At 38.9% G+C, this 22,765-nt stretch overlaps 1 protein-coding gene across 1 annotated transcript; it reads left to right on the forward strand.

The window, feature by feature from the left end:
- The first annotated feature begins 2,429 nt into the window (after nt 1–2,429).
- Nucleotides 2,430–20,635, forward strand: LOC122873495 (adhesion G protein-coupled receptor E2). The gene is made up of 17 exons (XM_044190246.1): nt 2,430–2,931; nt 9,887–9,961; nt 10,465–10,614; nt 10,692–10,823; nt 11,878–12,021; nt 12,572–12,615; nt 12,885–12,995; nt 13,095–13,248; nt 13,414–13,533; nt 13,620–13,819; nt 13,977–14,144; nt 15,154–15,348; nt 16,276–16,493; nt 16,606–16,764; nt 17,815–17,983; nt 18,186–18,287; nt 18,573–20,635. The coding sequence occupies exons 1-17, from the start codon at nt 2,901–2,903 to the stop codon at nt 18,612–18,614; spliced, it is 2,214 nt and encodes a 737-aa protein (XP_044046181.1). The 5' UTR covers nt 2,430–2,900; the 3' UTR covers nt 18,615–20,635.
- The last annotated feature ends 2,130 nt before the right edge of the window (nt 20,636–22,765 follow it).

A 22,765-nucleotide genomic window follows, 5' to 3' on the forward strand; every position in this document is an offset into this window, starting at 1 on the left:
CTTTGTCAGTCCAGCAAAAAGTGCATTACAGTAATCTAATCTACTGGAAATAAAAGCATGAACCAGCTTTTCAGAGTCTGACTGTGACAGGAAGCATACCTTTAGATATATTTATAAGATGATAAAAGGCAGTCTTGGATATATTAGATATGTGTTTCTGGAAGTTTAGATCAGCATCTCAAATCACACCCAAGTTTTTGGCATGCTCACAAGGTTTTACTGACAGGGGAAAGTGAATCTGACAAAGAGTGAATCTGGTGCCTCAAATCCTTGGGACCTACTAAAAGAATCTCTGTTTTGTCCTCATTTAGCTGTAAAAAGCTTTTGGCCATCATCCAATATTTGATATCAGCAATGCATTGGATGAGGTCATTCACTGGGCTAAGGTAGTTGGCAAAACAGATATGTATAATTGTGTGTCGTCAACATATGAGTGATATGAAATGTTGTGTTGCTGAATGATGGCACCAAGTGGGAGCATATACAAATTAAACAGCAGTGGACCAAGAATTGACCCCTGAGGGACTCCGTATGGAGTGCCAACTTTATCTGATTCAAAGTTGCCAATAGACACAGAGAAAGATTTTCCAGAAAGATAAGATGAAAGCCAGTACAGAACCTCTAAGGCCTAAACAGCGTTCAGGGTGCTGCAGAAGAATTATTTGGTCAACAGTATCGAAGGCTGCACTGAGGTCAAGAAGTACCAGAACAGAAACTTTATGGTTGTCTAAGATAATTTTAAGATCATTAACAACTCTGCCCTGCACTTTCTGTACTGTAGTTAACTCCAAAACCAGACTGGTAAATGTCAGACAAATTGTTATATGACAGATACATATGTAATTGTTGGTAAACAACCTTTTCAAGAAATGGAAGGTTTGAGATTGGTCTCTAGTTCTCACAAATGTGATGTTATAATAGCATGTGTGAGACATGTGGGGAAGATTCCAGAGAGTAGGCATTAACAATCTCAAGGACATCATCTACCAAACAGCTGAAATTTTTTTTGAACAACTTAGTAGGAATTAAGTCACATGTTGCAGAACTTGACTGCTGTACCACTTCTTGTAGTTCACTACGTGGTGAAGGGTGAAGTTCACATGTTGGCAACATGGCAACATGGAAGAAGAGTGGTCACATCATCTTTTGCAATGTGAAACGTAAAAACATACAGTTTGAAAATACGTAGTATGTAAGCTAAGCACCCAAACTTAGTTATGTTAGACCTAGGCTACTAGGACTAACTGGCTCCACACTGCAATACATGTCCGATCCTGTTTCTTTATTTAGGATTACATTCCTTTTACGTGGATCAGCAACTAGTCAGGATGCTGACTTTTTTACCTTGGACATGCAGACTCAGCCTCAGTGTAACATGACATCATGTATGTGGTCATTATGGCATTCCTTTACAAGATTTCGGTTTTAAAATGAGTCATAAACATTAAAAAGTCAGCTGCATACAGCATTTTCAACCAACTCATGGCGCTAATGTTAGCTTACTTAGCTAGCTAGCTACAGCTGATAAAATCTGCCAGCAAGAGTTTCATTTCAGCCGGAAAAAGCGACAGTCGCAAACAAGAAATGAGTAGTCTGTTTTGTCCCAGTGATTGAAAAATACTACGAATTTCATGTGATAAACCTGCCACTGTTAACGCTGTAAACTGCATTGGTGCCTGACAGTTGTAGCAACAGTAACTGAGGGAGATGGGGCGTAACAGTGAAAGCTGCTGCAATTGTGGATTTGTTTTTGTGTCTTTATAGTTATGACTCACCCAGCACTCACCAAACCAAAGTAACTAATTACTCTAACCAAAGTGTCTAGTGTTATTAAGCTTCCTTGAATGGCTTATTTGTTGAGTCATCGTGAAATCTTATCTCATTGTAGTGACAGAAAATATTTCAATGAATGTGGATTGTTTTAGCGCAGAGCTTTATGTCATTAGATTATAGAGTTCCTTTTAATGGTATAATGTTACCACCCTGATTTCACTTTAATAGAGGTAATCCTGTATCAGACTCCAGTCTGTTTTCTTGCTGTCTGGGAGGTTGAGGGGTTGAGAACACACAGAAGGTTTGTCACTGGAATTGGGTGAAGGGCTGAACATTTAGGGGGAAAAGAGGAAAAGTAGGAGGAGATAGAAAGTAGGAGTTTGGGAGAATGGGAACGGATATAAGATTATTTACTGGCAAAACTCAAGTAGTCTACGGCAGCAGCTGTTGCAGTCTGAGTGTTAGTCATCGCCCTCTCTTCGGTCTCTGTTCCCCCCCCCCCCTCTTTTTCTGTCTCTCATGAGACTGTTGTGAATAGCTCCTGAAATAGAGCCCACTGGAGCGTAAAGGGAAATGTGAAAGACGGAGTAGACAGAGGGCGGGTTTGTGTAAGCAATGTGATACGGTGCCAGTGTGAGAAATGTGTTCACATGGAAAGATATGGAGTGAAAGAAAAGAGCAAGAAAAGACTGACGTGAGTGAGACAAGTCCACACACAGCCTAAGTGAATGGGACAGAGAGAGAGAGAGAGAGAGAGAGAGAGAGAGAGAGAGAGAGAGAGGTGGGTGTGGAATCAAGGGGAGAGCGAAGAGTGCTAAGACTGAGAGTCTAAATCTGAGAGAGGAAGAAAGCTGGTGAAGATTCACTGTAATTTTTCCTGCCACACATAGAATTATCCTCGACAGAAAGGATTCATCTTTTTAATGTTAACTTTTTGTTATACTCATACTCATACTTTGTGGATTTTATGGACCTTGGACTCAAGAGAAGTCTGAAAAATACTGAACTCCTTCTTGAACTTTGTGACAGGATCTAAACTTTTATTACAGGACATCAAGCAGATATACAACTGATTCATAGCTCTGATAAAGTCAACAACTGTGTGGGATTATTGGTTTTCCTTTGACATGGGGTCTGGGAAGGAGCTACTTATTCTTGGTAAGTCTATCAATGAGAGCACAATGTGTGTGTTTGTGTTTGCGACTGGGTGGATGTGAGGATGTGAAACAAAAAGTACAGAAGTTTAGAAACAGCCATTTTATTAGTATGTGGCATTTTGAAAAATATGTGCATTTTATTTCTTTATTAGTATATTATATATCAGTATATTACTCCTCTCTTTTAAATAAGCTCAACCACTAATATGGCAACTATTACCAGTGGTCACAACTTGTGAATTTGATAGTAGAAGGGGAGACATTTAACGCTGTCAGACAATGAACACTGTGCAGCCACCCAGTTGTGTTTGCTGCTGTGATGTGTGGACAGAGGTCAGAGGCTGCAGGACTTACCAGGTCAGTTAGAGCAACTCCTCAGGCTGTCAGAGTAAAATACACCCAGAGCCAGGTCTAAACGCCTTGTTTGCGTGATCGACAAACCTGTTGATATTTGTTGTTTTTACATCTATCTCAGGCAGATTTCAGAAGCTCACCACCATAGCAAATATTTATAACATGGTTACACCAGTAAAATGTGGACTACAGTGTGTATCTTTGTGCACAAAAAGTGTTTTTTATTCCATCTTTGTATAGATTTCATACATTATACTATATGTTGACCCTGTTAGTATTAACACACATATGCAAACTATGTGGACATATACATGTCATATCCACAACATTATAGATTGATAACACTATAGTACAGGTAATATCATATATCCTTTATAAACTGTAGACGTATATTGTTTCTTGGAATCTGATATGAAAATGACAATATGTATAATAATGTAAAACAAAATACATGAAAAATGTATGTCAATACAAAATCTATCTCAGTAATCTGTTTATTTATTGGTTTATTTTATTTAATGATCATATAGAACTTTGGTTTCCTAACTTCTTCCAAACGTGTTTCCTTGTCACACTGTTGGTTCGTGTTTGCAAAAGCAGAAGTACTCAATATAAAAACACTTCAACAGTCACTAAAACTAGGATAGGTAATGGATTTCAGAAGCATTTTATATTTGTTTGCTCTGAAATTAAAAAAAAAGCTCATTGTTCTGGTTTTCTGGCCCACAATGTTATGGTTTTGGTTTTAACCACTATCAGCATTGTTTCCTGTAGTAGCAAGCAGCTTTCAGTGACAATTCTCTGATAAACCCATTGTATACTTAACAAATGGCACAAAGACAAAGTTAGTGACTAGCTTGTGAATATAGTGGAACATTTTGCAGTTTAAGAATCAAATATTTCCCTCAGAAGTTGGTGGAGACCCAAAACTGAGCTAATAGGAGAGTGAATACTGCACTGTCAAATTGCTTGAAAAATGACTCCAAATGAATGCTAATGTTGTTGTTTCTGCTGGATGTGTAAATATGCAACCGTTTGCTAACATGTTAGCCAAAACAACTTTATAAAGTGGTAATTTATCAATCTTGTGTTTACAGCTTGTTGCGCTGGCCCTACGCGGTCAAGAAAAAAAAATCAAGTAATGCAGGTTTATAGTATTGCATAATATATATTTTTGGATTTAAAGAAAATAGTTCCTACACGAAGGGGTCTAGCTCAATTCTGGGCCCTATACATGAGCAGTCCCCTACATTGAGAAAATGCGTACTATACTACATAATGAAAGACAACTGAACAAGACATAACTAGAGTCATGTTTTATTTGCAGAAACAAGAAGATAAAAAGAATCAGCTTTCCAATAAGTGCTAGCCTATACATTGCAGTATGTACATTTAATCTATCTTAGTATCCAAGCCCACAGTGTAGTGGTTCAAAAGCATGTAGGCCTAAAAGCAAAATAATGAAAATTTTAGAAAGCTGAAAAAAACTTAACTAGTTAGGTATGCTTAGGATAATATGATCTTGCAGTGGCTGTTGCAGGCCATTTTTAAGCCAGTGGTATCATATGACTCTTGAGATTGCAATGAATCTGTTGATACCAAACATGTCATGCTAGCTTGAACTGTCTTTACTGCGAGGTCCACAACACCTCAATGTCAAACGATTTTTTTAAGCTAATAACTGTTAGTAGCTACTTCATGAGCTCACCTTGTCTCACGTCCTCGGTACCTCTCTCACCTGCTGCTGCTCCACTCTCAGTGGCTGTTTCTGAAACGAGGGCCATGTGTTTCATGATGTTAAGCTTTGGTAATGTTGATAGATATAATGTCATATGACATTGTAGCTATGATGCTGATTACTTTATGATACTGATTAATTTATTATTTATTTATTTCCCTTCAGTTTGCTTTCTTTCTCTTTCCTTTCTTCCTTTTCTTTTTTGGTATGCCGATTTCTTGGGGAAAGATACGATTTATAGTGCAAATTGCCTCCAGAATCAGCATTCACTCAACTCAATTAGCTGTGTTTAGAGATGAATCCCAGGGATGGACTAAACCCTTTTGCGCCATTAGTAGGGGGTGAGTGGGGCATCAGAGAGCCTCTACTATTTTTTTTAAAACAAAGTTTAGTCTCTCAACCGATTTATTCAGCCAATTTAGTTATAACACTAATTACTTAGAAATAAAATATTGCAAACAAAAACAAACTTTTCATTCCAGGCTTTTCGAGGTTCCTCCCCCCATTGGGGCCCTGGGTAGTCAGTCCCACTCACTACTATGCCTCTGCTCACAACAAATCTGTGGATTATCTTGAGTAACTGGGTCATGATTTCTGGAGACATTGCTGTTGAGAAAATTAATTTTTTTTGGCGCTTTGAGCACCACAAGCTGAGTGCCATATAGTCCCATTATATTAAAAAAAGGCAGACATCTCTTCGGCCGATATCTCCAAAACTTGGCAACTCACACCAAAACAATCTAGATGGATAAATAGCACTACAGGTAAGAGGAAAAATATGTATTTTTGATTTTGGGGTGAACTGTCATTTAACCAGTTTTTAATTGGCTATGGAACTATAGAAAGCCCAGTTTGAGAATTGATAATTAAAATTACATGATCAAAAGTCAAAAATAGGTCAGTACTTAAAGGTCCCGTATGTAGTGTAGTGGTGATTTAGTGGCATCTAGCGGTGAAATTGCAAATTGCAACCATTTGAATACCGCTCACCTCACCCACCCCTTCCAAAAGTGTAGGAGAAACTACAGTGACCGCGAAACTCGCGAAAAATGTGAACAGCCCTATCTAAAGGCAGTGATTGGTTTGTCCATTCTGGGCTACTGTAGAAACATGTTAGTGCAACATGGTGACCTTTGTGGAAGGGACCCGCTCCCTCTGTAGATATAAAGGGCTTATTTTAAGGTAATGAAAACACAACGATTCTCATTTTCAGATTATACACTAATGAAAACATACTTATAAATATTATATTCCATTTCTGCCAATAGCCCCTACTAAATGTTACACACTGGACCTTTAACTCGAAAAATGTCATTCAAGTTTGAGTGTTTTTGAGGGAACACAATATCAGACACTATTCATGTTTTTCCTTCAGAGGAGCTATTCCATGATTTATGACCCTAAAAACAGTACTGGGTCCAAAGATTTTTTTAGACTACAGAAAAGCCAGAATAGCTGCTCGTGATCTATGCCTAAGTCTGTTCATATGCTAGTAGGATGTCGAACACAAACTGGAGCCCCTCCACGGTTTGTTTTATTGGTAGTCAATAAAATCTTCATTGTAATTTTGTATATTGAGCAATTCTTTTTTTCAGTTCTGTCTTTTCAAAAGTCAGAAGAAGCAAACCTTCCCTTAATTTTGAAATAGGTGTTGAAATGAAACATGTGACTGTTGATCAGATTAAAATGGGGCAGTTGCAGTTGCTTTAATATCCATGCACACTTTTGCCTCACATATGCATCTGTGAAATAACACGCAAAAAGGAAACAAGTCAATGAGGGTGATGTCTAGGCTATGTTTAGAACTTCAACTTTCTATCAGGCCCAAATGTAATTGACGAGAGACAGACAGACAAAAAATGCACTATACAGCTTACAATGAAATGTGAGACAGAAGAGACATACAGACATAGACGAGAGGGCAGTTTATGCGCAAGACAACTATTCTCATTCATCACTGTGCTTACTAGTGAATGAAAGTCAGCTGCGAGCTGAGCACAAAGTCACACTTTGTATATTTTCAGGCTTTGTTTCTGTCCGCAGTTATTTAGTCAAAAAGTTAGACTCAGTTACACTGTCTCTCACACTCAATGTCACTGTCATACTCTGCCTGGTTTTCCTAAAGTGGTGTTATTGTGGGTGCTCCAGTATCATCAGAGAACAACAGAGGGCTCATTGTAATAAAGGGAGGGAAACACAGAAGGAGAGGGATTTGGGATAATTTTTTACTTAAACCATGTGAAGGGGGCGCTGTTTTCTGCCTTACCAGTGACTCATTAGTGCAAAAAATGTGACTTACATGTGTCTGTTGTCCTGTGTGGGTAATGCGACAGGCAGGGAGTGGAGTCATTGGTGGAGTTTAGCAGGAGGAATAAAATAATCACACTGAAATTAATCATGCACATATGTAATTCAACAAAACCGTGGAAACAAAGACTTTATATTCATTGCACTGCTGTTCTGCCCAGTCCAATTCATTATTGTACATATCCATCAGTGTACTTCTGTTTTTAGTAATGCCATCTGTATATAATGTCCATAGTACCACTTGTAAAATATTTTCATAATACTGCTCTATCCTGCATTTATGCACACACTTTATATCCTGCACTTGCTTATTGCGCTTCTGGTTAGACCTAAACTGCATTTCGTTGCCTTGTACTTGTACATGTGGAATGATATACATAATACAGTTGAATCTAATCAAATCAAATCTAATCTAATCAAAGGTTAAAATCCTGGTTGATTTTGTGACACCTAGTTACTGGTGTTAACAGCAAATGTGGTTTAATACTACAGGTCACAGAATTCTGAGTTGGTTACCTCGCTGAGAAGTTGTCGCCTGCAGCTCACTGTGGCTGCTCCTTGTTGTTCCATTATTCCCTGCAATATTTCAAACTGATCCTCTGTCAAAAAATGCTGAACATTTTTGATGAAAGATAGCGGTCAGTTTCAGGCTTACTGACAAACACATTGCCTTTCCTGTGTAAAAGTCAACTCGTGTTTCGCCAGTGAAATGCTTTTAATGTGAAGCTGCAGCAGTAGGAAATGTTCGGTTTGCATTAGCAGTAACAAAATGCAACATTTTTTTCCGGTTCTGTCGCCACAGACACCTAGTTTGTAATACTGTAAATGCAAGGACTTTAATATAATTTCATCAGTGGGCCATAGGCTCAACCACCACTGTGTTAAATCATTTGGTGATAAATAGTGACTTAACAATCAATATTCAAGATTGCCACTTTAGGCTTACTTACTAGCTGTGTTAAGGGATGATTTAAGTAGACAAGAAGCTGCGCTTTTTGTAAAATATGTCCTTGTTCTCAGATGAACAATGGAAGACAGTTGCAATACACAAGAGAAAGAGAAAGACACCATGAGTCATGTATGCATGTTACCCAGATGGACACACCACAAATACACACACAAGCTTACCTGAACACTGTCTTGTTAAACCCAACAAGTTAATGAAAATACTCTACTGAAGGATGGCAAATGAAGTCAGCCAAGAGTCTACAGCCATGTTAGAGTCTCTGTGTGCTAGGCAGAGCAGTGTTTTTAGTTAAAAGCTAAAGTCTACAAGCTAACATGCTCACAATGACAATACTAACATGCAGATGTTTAGCAGGTTCACCATCTTACTTTAGCATTTTAGCATGCTAATATTTGCTAATTAGCACTAAAAACAGGGTACAGCTGAGGCAGATGGGAATGCCTTTAGTTTTGCAGGATTTTCGCCATAAACCAAAGTATTGGACAAACTGAAATTTAGACCTGATGATCATGCTAAATGAAAATTTAAGGGATCACCAGAGTTATTACAATTCATTCTGAGAGGAACAAAAATGTCTTTACCAAAATTCAGACATTTCACTCAAAAAGTCAGGGGATCACCAAAGCCATTAGGCTTCATCCACTGTACAAAATTTCTTGACATCATCCAATAGCTGCGGAGATAATTCAGTCTGGACCAAAGTGTTGGACCGACTGACTTTCCCACAGACTGACTAATTGTCATCCCTTGAGCCATGCTGCTAACGTGGATAATAATAAAGTCCACATAATCTTACAGTCAAACCACTCCTACAACATAATCCATATCTTCGCTGTTGATCCATATGTTCATTATGCTCCAAATAATTGTCACTTTGCCAATAAATCATTAAATATCCTACTTCCAGTGGAGTTTAGGAGTTATGAGGAGACAATACTGCTATGCTGAGGTGATGTACTGAGCTAGAGAAACTATGAGAGTTTGTGACAAACCGAACACAGGGAGGATCGATGGACAACTGGAATGTGTTGTAGGAGTTGTTTGAGAAGTTTCTGTTGATGTTTTGTTACTTTTATTTTGCCATGACTCTGGGTCACCATTACTGTGAATCCAAGCAGACTGCAGCTGCTTCCTCAATTGCAAGGATCCTTAAGAAAAGAAGAACACTGGAGGTACCTTTTGACATGTAAATTAAAAGTATCATTACTAGAAATTGTGTAATAGCTTGGCAGCAAAACTGCATGTAATTCTCAACTTTTCAGTCTCAGGACATTTTGTTAAATGTGGCTCTAAGGGACAGGTGCAAAAATGAAATTAAGGCACCACTAATGTGCACATGGTTACACTTAAGGTTTAATTTTTGCTCAAATGTTGCACCATCACCAGTAAAGTGGCTCTTGGAGCCAACTCAAGGGTGACTTGAGCTGTTCAAATGCCCTTTCTGGGCAAAAATTTCCCTTAAGGACCTGACTGGCTGAATAAAGCTTAAAAAAGGACAAAATGCACAGGTGTGCTTGCTGTGCTTTGTTGTGTAAGATTTTGCCTTAACTGTGAATTGAAACTAAGTGGCCTCTCTCTCTTTCCCCACAGGCTTATTGTGTATGCTGTGGAAATGTTTCTCTCTGTGTGACCTGGGCTTCGAGCAAATAGACAATCACTGTGTTGGTAATAATCTGCTATGACCTCTAATTTGAATCATCCCTCTCCACTGTCTTGCTTCTGTCCACCAATGCTGTATTGTGGCTCCTACTCTCAGGAAGAAGTGGTGTTCCCCTTATGCAATACCTCTTAATGGAGTTGACCAGGAAAAGTAACCTTTTTTAGATGACATTCCACTTCGTTTTTCCATTTTAAGCATTTAAGCACCGCTCATATCCAGAGTGGATTTGAATGAAAATAACAGTAGAAGAGGTTTAAATTCTTAGATTACCACAATTTCAAGCGCCTTGAGATTAGTGCTGTAAGCTCAGCATTATGGTGGACAGAGGAGCTAAAAGAAAAAGCTCTAAAAAGGAAGATTGCTTAAAATTAAAATGACAAGTTTACTATTTACTGACGAGTGTAAGACACTGTCACAGTATAAACATGTTGGATTATATATTGATCTGTGAGATTTATCACTATAATTGTATTGTCTTTGCTTTATGTATTTATATCCAAATCTACAGATGTGGATGAGTGCCAAGAAACCGTAGAGGGATGTGGGGAACACGCAGAGTGCTTCAACACGAACGGCAGCTTCTACTGTCAGTGCCGCTCTGGGTTCACAAACATTCATGGGAAAGTTAACTTCACAGTGGTAAATGGACAGTGTCAAGGTGAGTGTGTGTGTGTGTGACCAGTGTCTTTCTCGTGTTCAACCTGTCTTACCCATCTTCACTTGTTCTTCTGGCAGATTTCAACGAGTGCCACAATGATTCCAATATCTGTGGTCACAATGCTCATTGTTCTAACCTGATTGGGAACTACAGCTGCACCTGCAATTCTGGGTACACCACTGCCAGCAGTAGCTCTGGAGGCTGCATAGGTGAGTCGTGTCTACTTTTCTATGTCAACACATTTGAGGTTTGGAGTTGATTGGTGCTATGCAGTGATTTTGCTGCTCAGGATCAAGAAACAGTATACTCAACAGAATCATAAAGGTGAAAGTTGACCCGCCCAAACAGGTGGGACAAAAAGAACAGGAGAGTGAGGGAGATGTCAATCAAGTATGGTCTGTACACACCCACACTGTCCTGAAAACTCTGGTGTGCTTGTTAGATCGTCTCCACCAAATTGGGAATTGGTGGGGGCTGCTTTTGACAATTTGTGTAACTTTTTAAAAGAGCCAACCTAACAAGTGCACCCACAGCACGTATTGGTTGGCCAGATGAGTGGAGGTGTGAAAGTAAGCAGGGTTTGAACTTCCCTCTTGAGCTGTTTTTCATATTTCACACAACTGCTGAGAGTATTGGTGCATTTCTTGCTGATAATTTCAACTTTTCATTTGTAAGATGAGGAGGATGTGTTACTTCTTTTCACAAATGTTACTTTAAGCTGAACAGCCGAGAGATTGTAGTGATAATGTCAACGATTGAGAAATCCCGGAGCTGCCCAATGAAGAATAGAAACAACTACTCTGACAACACCCCTGGTATTTTTACAGGGATATGAGCACATGTCTCACATTCAAATAAAACAAATTATGATAGAGTCAAAAAGCCTGTCCTGAGCTGATCTTGAAAAGGTCGTACATGCTTTTGTTTCATCACGATTCAACTATTATAACTCCCTGTACTCTGACCTAAACCACAAAGCCATCTCCTGCCTCCTGCTATTTCAAATTGCAGCTTTTAACTAACTTTAAATGGCAAGTAAACATCTCACAACACTGGTTGCCGGGAAAGTTCAGAATTGTCTCTAAGATCCTTTTGCCAACAATGAAAGACTCACACGGCCGTGCCCCTGGTTACATTGCAGGGATGTTTGTTCCATTTGCAATACCTGCTATATTCAGATTTGTTTCAGACTGGTGTCACTGAAACCATTGGCCTTGAGGAATGTCAATGATTACTTATGTCTTGTTCCCTCTTCTTACACAGACATAAATGAATGCAGCGAAGCTGAAATTAAAAACGAAGACCTCTGTGGAGTTAAAGGGACTTGTAAAAACGTTAATGGGAGTTACTGGTGCAAGTGTCCAAAAGGATACACTAATTATGGCAACCAAAGGTCCCCATGCTCAGGTGAGTGTGTGCATTCACAATTCCTGTCCATCACCATCTCTTACTTCATATTAAATATGCATTTCATGGCTTTCATTTCCTCTTATTCCTCACATTATGCCTCTACTTTTTCACACCCTTCTTGAATAAGCTTCCCAACACACGTGTCACTGTAGTAGCTGCAGTTATCCACACATTTACACATTGCACACACACACACACACACACACACACACACACATCAGTTGTTGCTGGGAAATGACAATACATCATCCATTGCCCCTTCAAAATGCACCACTGTTTGTCTACTGAATCTTATGTTTTGTGGTGTGGCCCCAGTTTCTTTGCGGTGAGTGCGTGCCCTGACTTTACTCTTCTTTCTGGGTTGACTCATCTGATTCCAGATGATCCAGTGGTGTATGTCTCTTACATTAATGAGAATCAGTTTCTGTTCAGTGCTGCTGCTTTGCAATGTAGATTTTATCACACTCCTCTGCTTTCAATGCATACTGTAGTGAAGTATGAAACTGTGGTGAGACGATAGTCTGATGTTTTGCTCCGTTCTATCTAGAGCTTGAATGTGACAGCTTCAATGGCGACAGCGGGCCTGCACCGGTAAGATGCATGCTTAGATACTAAATTATTAGCATAATGATACATACTGCAACAATCAGAAATAAATAAAATGTATTAAGCTCTTATAAAGGATTTATTCTTGCGCTTGTCCCTTTACACAGCCCAGGGTCCAGTGTCCTGTTAAAGAACATCTCAGCTCATTTCCTTCATTTACTAGAACACCCTGCGGCCCTGTAGGGTTTAGTATACATGAACTTTAGTATAGGGTAATCTGAATAGTCTCATTATTCTCTGCCTCTGTCTCTCAGTCGCTCAGAGGCCTGGCAGACATTTTGTTCCTGATGAGAAACAGCTGTTTGGCTCTGTCTGACCCAAGTGCCGCTAGTGAAGGGACGGCTGATGGAGAGGCGCTACTGGAGGTCAGAGCAGCAGATACAAAACACAAACACACATTCTTACACGTGCAAACACATACAGTGTTCTCAATTCCCCCATCTTGTGTCCTGCAACTTGGACAGAAACTTTTCACAGCGACAGAGGCCGTCCTGTCCCCTGGTCACCTGGACAGCAGTAAAGATGTGAGCGGATTGCTTAGTATGGTGGAGAACGCCATTATGTTCATTGGTCCACAGCTCAAAGACAAACTCACCAAGATAGAGACGACTGAGACAGGTAACAGTGTCCATAAGCTCAGCCGTGGTCTGCATACTGTATTTGAAAATGTATACGCTTACAGGCCTTTTCCATGGACAATGATATATGCACAGTTAAATAAAAGTGGGAAAGCTAATGTAGTGTGTAAGTGTGTCATTTGAAATGAGTTATCTGTTCAAACAGAAACAGAGATTGCAGTGCAGAGGGGAAAGACTCGACCCACCGGATCAATCCATCTGACCAATGAGAATGCAAGCCTCGACACTGACTGGACAACAGCAGCTGGGACGGGAACATACCCTGGTAAACTTCTCTTCTCTTATGACAAATAAGTCACAATTTTCATGTATATCAGCTATTATCATGATTCTTACTATTGTCTTTTACAGGTTTTGCTCTGGCTGCATTGTTGAGCTACAAGAACCTTGAGAGCTCTGTTAACCATTACTTTGAGGACCTGACAGGACTTGAAAAAGATGGTGTGAATCCCTCCTTTCAGATCTTCTCTAGAGTTGTGTCTGTTCTGGTTTCCAACCCATCCACTCAGAGCTTGAGCTGTCCTGTCAACATCACCCTCAGACATCTACAGGTACATGTCCCACAGTCTTTCCAGTGTGGTCCTACTTCTACCAGTGTGTTACTTCTTTCGATCATTATAGTCAAAACAGTACAGGAGTACTGGAATATGAAGATGTAAATGACACATACAGCTTGCTTATGACATAAAGGTTTTGTTTTGTGCATAGGACACAGAGGAGTCCCCTGAGGTGAGCTACATCTGTGCGTACTGGAGTGAGAAAGGGGCCTGGTCCACAGATGGTTGCTATCAACAGCACTCCAATGCCACACACACTGTGTGTACATGTGAACATCTGAGCAGCTTTGCTGTGTTAATGGCACTCTACCCTATAGAGGTAAGAAGCAGACACACACACACGCACACACCATAAAAATCTAAATAAAATGTCGATCTTAACAAAGCATTTAGTGTTGAACTAATATTGGTACTTTTTCTTTAAAATAGTGTAAAACCCCACTAAGAAAATTGCTTTTAAATCTTGACATTCAATGAACCAAACAGTTTCTCACTGGTAACAAGTAAAATCATTTTGGCCTAGTGGCAGATTCTCCTGTATGGAACCCCAAAATGTTCACTATTAAATAAATCAAAAAAGGCATTATGAAATGAACAATCATATGAATAACATGTGTAAAATATATATATGAACCAACAACATCATGTAGTACCCCCTGCATCTCTTAAGCTAGCAAGCTCAATAACTGCTACCAGATTTAGCCACTTAGCTCCTGTTAGCTTGAGCAACAACAATGACAGCGTTATTCTGAATCAACTATCTAGCTGCTGCTGCAGGCAGCTGTTTTAGCGAAGTAGCTCTGATAAATGATCTACCTGCCCAACAACAAATGGCAGACAAAATTAGCGACTAGCTGGTGAGCATAGTGGAGCATTTAGCAGTTAAAGAGCCAGATATTTCCCTCAGGAGTTGATGGAGACCAAAGAGGAGAGTAAATATTGGACTTACATTCAACAGGTGGCCAGAAACTCCAAATGAATGCTGATGTTGCTCCATATCTGCTTGATGTGTAAATAGGTGACTGTTTGCTAACAAGTTTGCTTTATCAACTTTATAATGTAATATCAATGTTGTGTTTGCAACTTGTTTACACTGCTCCCAAGTGACCAAAAGATTAGTTATTGCTGCCTTAAATACAAAGAGATTATCATTCTTTAAAAGTGTGCTTTACCAAGCAAAGTATGATGGACAATAAACTTCTCTCTTTCCCTCTCTTCCTCACTCACCTACTTTATATGTCAGTGTAAACACACATTATGTTGTAAATAATAACCTAACTAATAACTCCAATTAAACACCTCGGGACCTGACCTGTCTTCTCTACTAGCACACCTTCGGGCTCCTGCTGGTGACCAAGATAGGGCTGACCTTCTCCCTGCTGTGTCTTATACTGTCCATCCTGACATTCAAGTTCTGCCGCTCCATACAAGGGACCCGCACCACCATCCACCTGCACCTCTGTATCTGCCTCTTCATGGCTGACCTCATCTTTCTGGCTGGCATTTCACAAACGGAACCTGTGGTATGTCTGTGCAAGCAAATAGTGACTTCAGTTACATGGAGTGCAATAATCTGACTGTTGACCTAATCTTTATTAAGAAAGTAATTTGATTAAAATGTTTACAATGGGTTGAACTATTCCACTCATCTTCCTGTTCACAGGCTACAAATCGGAGCTCAGTTAATAACTGAAGAAGCGCTCTTCACGTTAATATCCCTGCAATACTGAACCTCAAACCCATCTTCCTGCCATTTTACAGGGGTTATCTTGAGGCAAAAAGGATTAAAAAAAACTATGATTCAAGAGTTTTTCACATACAGTACACTTGAGAAGGCTTACAGTGGAGCGGAAAATCACAAAATTCCCAAATAGGAACCATGTTTGTACTTACTAGTAGTAGAGAGCATTCCTAAGTGAACCAAAATTGTAATACCCGTGTCTTAATCAGTGGTGGAAAGTAACTAGTACAGTTTTGTGGAACTTGTACTTTACTTGAGTATTTCTATTTTATGCAACTTTATACATGTACTCCACTACATTTCAGAGGCACACGTTGTAGTTTTTGCTCAAGTACATTTATTTGACAGCTATAGTTACTCCAGGAATTACTTTGCAGATTAGGATTTCACATACAAAACATATAGTCAATTTATGATTCATTTTTACAGAGTCAACCATCCAACAGTACATGAATTAGTTAAATTTAGCACCAGCTCAGCCTGTACAATATTAAATTGTTGGTCAAACGTACGCAATAATATTATACTAACTACTGCTTCCACCACTGGTCTTAATTTAATGAATCTGACTGTAATCTAATTGCGAGGACATTTCTTTATTTAAAGCATTGTCTTTATCAGATTACTGCTGTAAATGCAGTTGCAAAGAAACATTTCATTCCTCTGTTCCTTCCACTCTGATCTTTTCTTTCTTCATATTACATTACAGGGCGGCTGCAGGTTTGTTGCAGCGATGCTCCATTTCTTCTTCTTGGCAGTGTTTACCTGGATGCTGTTAGAAGGGGTTCAGCTGTACCGTATGGTGGTCCTGGTGTTCAATGCCAACATTCGGCCCCTCTACTTATTCGTCACTGGTTATGGGACACCCCTTGTTATCGTCATTATATCTGGCATCATTAGACCAAAGGGATACGGCACTAACCAGCAGTAAGTGTGGCAGTATGTGTGTGTGTTTACATCAGTGGATTACACAGACCTGATCTATCTCGCTGACGTAAGGTAAACCCTGTCATGCATGTGTTTCCTTCCACCTAACTAGCTGCTGGCTGTCCCTGAAAGACGGCCTCATCTGGAGTTTCTTCGGCCCTGTGTGCTTCATCATCATCCTCAACGTCTTCTTTTTCATCATCACCGTCTGGAAGCTCGCCCAGAAGTTCACCAGCCTCAACCCAGACCTCTCCAAACTACACAAAATTAAGTCAGTCTGTGTATTTGTTTGCTTTTGGCTTTTTGTGAGTCTTCTCATGCTGTCGTAATGTGTGAAGTAATGTGACCCTTACCTAGTCTACTGCGAATGCAAGCACAGAGTTAATACGCATGTTGGTCAAATGGGGCAGCTTTGGGAATTGAAAAATGCATGAATGGAAAGAATGGGAAAGTTTTGTGAGGGAAAAATGTAGAGAATGTTTTCACAGTACCGACTCTATTCTCTAATGGGGTGCTACTGAGGGACTTTCCCCCCCAACTCCATCTATACATGCTCATTTTTTACTCCACTCAGTGCATTTGTAGACAACACTGTATAAAAACGTGCAGCTGCACAACACATCTTAGCTTTAATGCAAAAAAATCCATTCTTGGATACACTGGTTCATCAATCACTAACGTTTAATTAAGTCCAGGGAATTGGGAATGTGAACTCATATATAACTAAAATCAAGGGAGCAGCTTTTCAGTTAAGAAAAACGGTTTCTGTTGTTTCTGTCAGTGGAAATACTTGTATCCCATCCCCATTTCAGATGGATTTCTCTTTGTCTGATTGATGAATTGTTGGTAAAGTTGGTGAGTCTACTGAAATCAAAACTCCATTGATCTGTACTCTCGGTTTACAAGAGTACAGATTTACACATTTTATCTCTACTTATTCATGAGAATAAGAAGGATACATCACCAAATACAACAAAGGGCCCATGCAGAGTACACTGCCAGAAACTCCTTTAAAAATAGTGTTTCTCTGCAAGGATTCTTTCCTTTAAGCTAATATTTTATCAGTTGCCTTTGGCTTTTCTTCTTCCACCAGCTTTCAATAGACAGTAAATTGATGAGAACATGTGTCTGTTCTGTAGCTGCTTTGTTGAGTACCCATGTCATTTTTCTCTTCCTTTCCACTCTTCAGGGGTTTTCCAGATACTGCAGTCATAACTGAGTCATCTATGTGTTTGGGCTCATGTTAATCTTTCCTTTCATTCTCTATCTGTTGTCCTTTTCTTTGACCCCTCCACCCCCCATCCTCCCTTTTCCCCTACAGAGCTTTCACAGTGACAGCTATCGCCCAGATGTGCATATTGGGTCTGATGTGGGTGTTTGGGGCCTTCCTGTTTCAAGGCAGCCCCATAGCAGTAGCATATAGTTTCACTATTCTCAACAGCCTGCAGGGAACGCTGATCTTCATCATGCACTGCCTTCTGTCTAAACAGGTAGGATACAGTAGCTGTGTGTGTGTGTGTGTGTGTGTGTGTGTGTGTGTGTGTGTGTGTGTGTGTGTAGCTGGGTCTCTATGCTTGAGGCTAAGAGAGAGATTAACACAAAAGTACAGAACTACAAGAGCAAGTGTAACCACTAAGACATTAGATTGCATTGAAATAAGGTTTTTTCCTGATGTTCTGCTGCCCTCTGCAGGTGAGAGATGAGTATGCCCATTTCCTCTCCTGTATCTGCACACCACAGAAGAAGGGATTCTCAGACCTCAGCAGTACCAACCCCTCAAGCAGTCAGTCACAAGTAAGCATAAACTGACCTCACTCACAATTACATGTTACATTTCAGATTCAACTTTTACATACAAAATATATGATCATTTTATAAATGATGCATTGCTAGAGATTAGTTTGTATTGGTTAGTTAAAATTTGCTCCACCTTGACCAACTACAACATGAATACTTGATACTTTAAGTATCAAGCATTTTGCTTAAGTAAAGTCATACTTCTTCCACCGCTGCAGACATATTACATACAGTATGTTGGCTTACATTGTTTCTGAACTTGTGCTAATTGTGTTCATTTAGGGTTCTCGGAGTGGGCAGATCACCGGAGAATCCCAAATGTGAATCTTTTATTCTACCCCAAAGACAGACTATCACACCTTTAACCCATCTGGGCTAAATTGGCCCTGATTTTAAAGGTATGGATCACTTCAAATAAAAATTATGTCATTATTTACTTACCTTGATGTCAACTGAAACTTGATTTCAGTTTTGTTGTACCATTACACCAGTTGTTTAATGGTACAACTAATCAGGCCCCCCGAAGTCACAAGATACATCTGAGCGGTCGTGTCATGTTTAATGAGAAAGAAAGAAGAGAAAACATATTTCTGATATACAAAATTATCTAATCTTTTTTTTCTTTTTTTTCCTTCGCAAAATCAAAATGGATCAAAGCCCCAGTAGTTACATCACACCCAAATGAAGTTAATGGGACCAAAGTTTTTACAACTCAAAAACCATAAACCTAAATCCCCCAATATGAGTAGCATCATCTGCCAATTAATTGCATTATGGGTCAGAAAGTGACTGAATGTTAATTTAGTGTGCAGTAATCCTATACATGTGTCATTACTGCCACAGCAGGCAAGAAGTAGCCAACTTCTAAAAGTGTATATTCAGGAACTGTTTAAGTGAAGATATTTCAGTAGCTTATCGGTTCATCCAAAACACATCACAATCATATAATATAAGCTGTATTGGAGTGATTCAAAGTGATACTGATATAGACTATTTATTTTCAAGAGCAGACTATAAAGTCTACATTATGTAGGCTACAAGAAAATATGAGTGATGCTCTTAATGTTTAAAGCATGAGCAAACAGTTTGTGCTGTAGTTTATATACGTGTTTTAAAAAAATAAGCTAAAAAAATAAGGGTGGCTGTGCTTATTGTTCATGGGATCTTCACAAAAAATGTGTTTCCATGTACTGTTTTTAACAGTATGTTGTAATGTCAAAGAAACAACTGAGGGATGGTGTAAATGACCCATGAAGTGCCTCTGATGTTCCTTTCATGCTCCTGCAAATCCCATGTGGGCTCGTGCAAGGATTTCATGTCTGTTTTTTCTTGATTTTAAACTAAATAAGTGATTTTATTTTCAATCACTTGTGGCAATTGCTCAACTTGAGCAGTTGAGCAATTGAGCTGTGCCTTTTGTCACTGGTGAATGTAAAGATGTAATTTTTTTCCTTGAAATGATCAACCAAGAAAACAAAACCAGCCCAAAATGGTAGCTCGGACAATTCGCAAAAACAGACCCACCCTTCTGATAAGCCTGCAGCTTCCTGTGATTAAACTGTGTTTATGGAATAAAATTCCATTTTGTTATCATGTTTTCTTATTATAGCTGTTGTTATAGCTCCACACATTGTTAGTGACTGTAAGGTATCACATCCCTGAAATGAGAACTTCAGCTGTTTTGATGAGGTCTGATGGGAGTTGTACAGACCTGAGTTTATTTTTGTTATTTTATTTTTGTTTTTTGCACTCTTTCTTTGTAAAAATGATAATCCAGCACATCATCACTCACATGGTGCATGGGAGAATCGAGACGACTTGTGAACCAGCCTCACTTACAGAACCTGAACAGTTTACTTGTCGTAATAAAGCTGTCAATTATATATTTTTATATTTTATTGAAATTGATCAGATCATGTCAAAGACATTGATCTTCAGAACAAAGAGAAAGAGAGACCTTTTGGATTTCAAATCAGTCTTTTTATGTGATTGGTTTTATCCTATACTGTTTGCTTATATTTAAATTGCCGGAATAAGGCCACGTGTGCCAAGTGTTGGTTTTAACAATTAAACTGTTCTTCGGTTCTAACGTGTGGCTGCACTTTTTTGTGACCATGGATACCTTTTATTCATGCATTGCAAGTATTTTTATGTGAAAAAGCTCCATGCGTTATGCAGCATTTTGTGAATGTAAGAATCTTATTGTTAGAATATACTATAGGTGTTCTAGTTTGACAGTATATGGACTTATTTTTCTACTTTGTTTTGTTGTATGTTGTTCGGTACTGCTTTCTTTAAAGAATGTGCACCACAAATTTTATTAAAGCTTCTACTTCATCTGAAAAGTGCGTGGTTTATTAGCATTAGTCCCCAGCAGACAGATACATACACAGACTGATACTATACATACACAAATAGATACATACAATTCAATTCAATTGGGCTTCATTGGCATGGGAAACAGACGTTGCCAAAGCATGTGTGAAATAAATACATAAACAGAGGAAATGTGCTATTAATATATATACAGATAAGTAAGATAAGGTAATAATAATAAAAACAGTAGACTTGCAGTTAAAATATACAAATACAAATATGTGAAAACTATATACACTGCAACTTTTTTTTTAAATGAGTGTGTGTGTGTGGGTAGGCACATATTGGGCAGATCTGCCCTATCTCCTTCTCCTTGGAGTATTTTTAATTTTGAGAGCTCATTTAGCTCTTTTAGATTACAGAGTTGAACTTGTTAAAGTAAATGTTCCTTATCTCATTGGATGTTGTACATTGTCAGAAGTGCAACTCTGTCTCAACCTCATCTGTCAAAGAGTGACCACATATTCTGTTTTCTTTTGGTTGCCATGTTTTCTTGTGTCTTCCTTTTTCAACTGCCAGTTTGTGGTCACTGAGGCTGTACCTGGTTAGGATCTGTCTCTGCTTTCTGTCTCTGACAGTAGAGAGATATTCTGCCAATTCATAATCTCTTTTTAGGGCCAGATAACATTCAGATCTACTTTGGCTTTTAGATTCTTCTTTCCAATGTTCCAAATAGGTTTCTTTACACTGCGTTATAATTTGGTTTACTCTGATTGGTGTTTGGAAAGCAGTGCTGTTGTGAGACTGGTCTGAGGGGGGGCAGTTAGTCTCAGCACCAACTGAGAAAGGGGACTCTTTTCTGGACTCAGCTCTTGGGTTTGGAGGGCTTTGGACTGGGTGTCCAGGGGGCTGGATTTAAGGTGATTAAAAATTTGAGCGCTCTCTTTTGAATGTTAACTATCAGTGGGTAGCCTAATTCTGCTCTACATGCATTTGTTGGGGTTTTTCTGTGTACGTGTAAAATGTATCTGCAGAATTCTGCATGTAACAATTCTCTTAGATTGATTTGTCCCAACAGGTATAGCTATGATGACTGAGTGGACCCCATACTTCACTAACATACAGTCCAGTGGGCTGGATGACACTATCAAATATTTTGAGCCAATTTTCAAGAGGAATTTGAAAATTATAACATTTTCTCTTAATTGTATTTAGAGTGCTTCAAGCTTTTTCTTGAAGCACTCTAAATACAACTCCCTGATGCTGTTATGGTTATACCGAGGTAGATATAACTCATACTGTGTTCAATGATATGATTATTTATGATAAACTGGTATTTGTGAGTTCTCAATATCTTCAAGTTTCATGTGGCTATAATTTGTTTTTTTTCTCCCCAATTTATATTTGTTTAAAATGTCATTGTACCTAATGCTTATGGCTGGGCTGTCTGGTTGGCGAAGTTCTTCATTTGCGATTTATCTCAGGTCTTTTCTGATGGTCTTGCATTCTTGATCAAACCATTTGTTGGCGTTTTGCTTTTTAACAGGTTTCCGTTTTCTTTTATAAGGTTAGCTTTAATAGCTGCCTTATGAAATATCATATTGATATCATCAATAGCCTTTTTTACACTATCTCTGGTATGGGCATATTGATTTTGGTTGTATACTGATACATCATTCATTAGATCAGGTGAGTTCAAGGCCATGATGAATTTGTCTCCACTGTCTAGGGCCCATCTGTAAGTAGGGTTTAATTTATACAGCTTACTGGGTTCCCTTTTTGTGTCACTAAGAGAGTTTGAAGAACACATTTATTTGGTTGTGGTGGATACATACACAGATAGATACAAACATAGATAGATATACACAGATATATACAGTACATACACAGATACATACACAGATAGGTACAGTACATCCATATACACACAGAGATACTGTAGCTAGATATGGGACTTTCAAAAATGAAAGTACAAAATTAACTCTTTTTCTCTGTAAAATTATGGTATTTTATTTTTATCCAATACAGGAGCTGTTCTGACAACAGTCAGCATGAGTCCCACTGAGTCTACTTTCAGAATAAAAGCCATAAATTTGTCAATAATTCCGAAATTTCTATAAAAGTTGTAAAGACTCACTTGCTGTTGCATCAAGGATATA

This window comes from Siniperca chuatsi, linkage group LG3 (genome assembly GCF_020085105.1).
Source record: "Siniperca chuatsi isolate FFG_IHB_CAS linkage group LG3, ASM2008510v1, whole genome shotgun sequence".
NCBI lineage: Eukaryota > Metazoa > Chordata > Actinopteri > Centrarchiformes > Sinipercidae > Siniperca > Siniperca chuatsi.

Bases quoted from the DNA above. Each gene is read 5' to 3' on its own strand.
- LOC122873495 (XM_044190246.1), top strand. From the start codon at position 2,901: ATGGGGTCTGGGAAGGAGCTACTTATTCTTG. The intron at 13,249-13,413 runs GTAACAGTGTCC...CTGTTCAAACAG, and splicing joins GATAGAGACGACTGAGACAG to AAACAGAGATTGCAGTGCAG. The intron at 18,288-18,572 runs GTAAGCATAAAC...GTGTTCATTTAG, and splicing joins CCTCAAGCAGTCAGTCACAA to GGTTCTCGGAGTGGGCAGAT.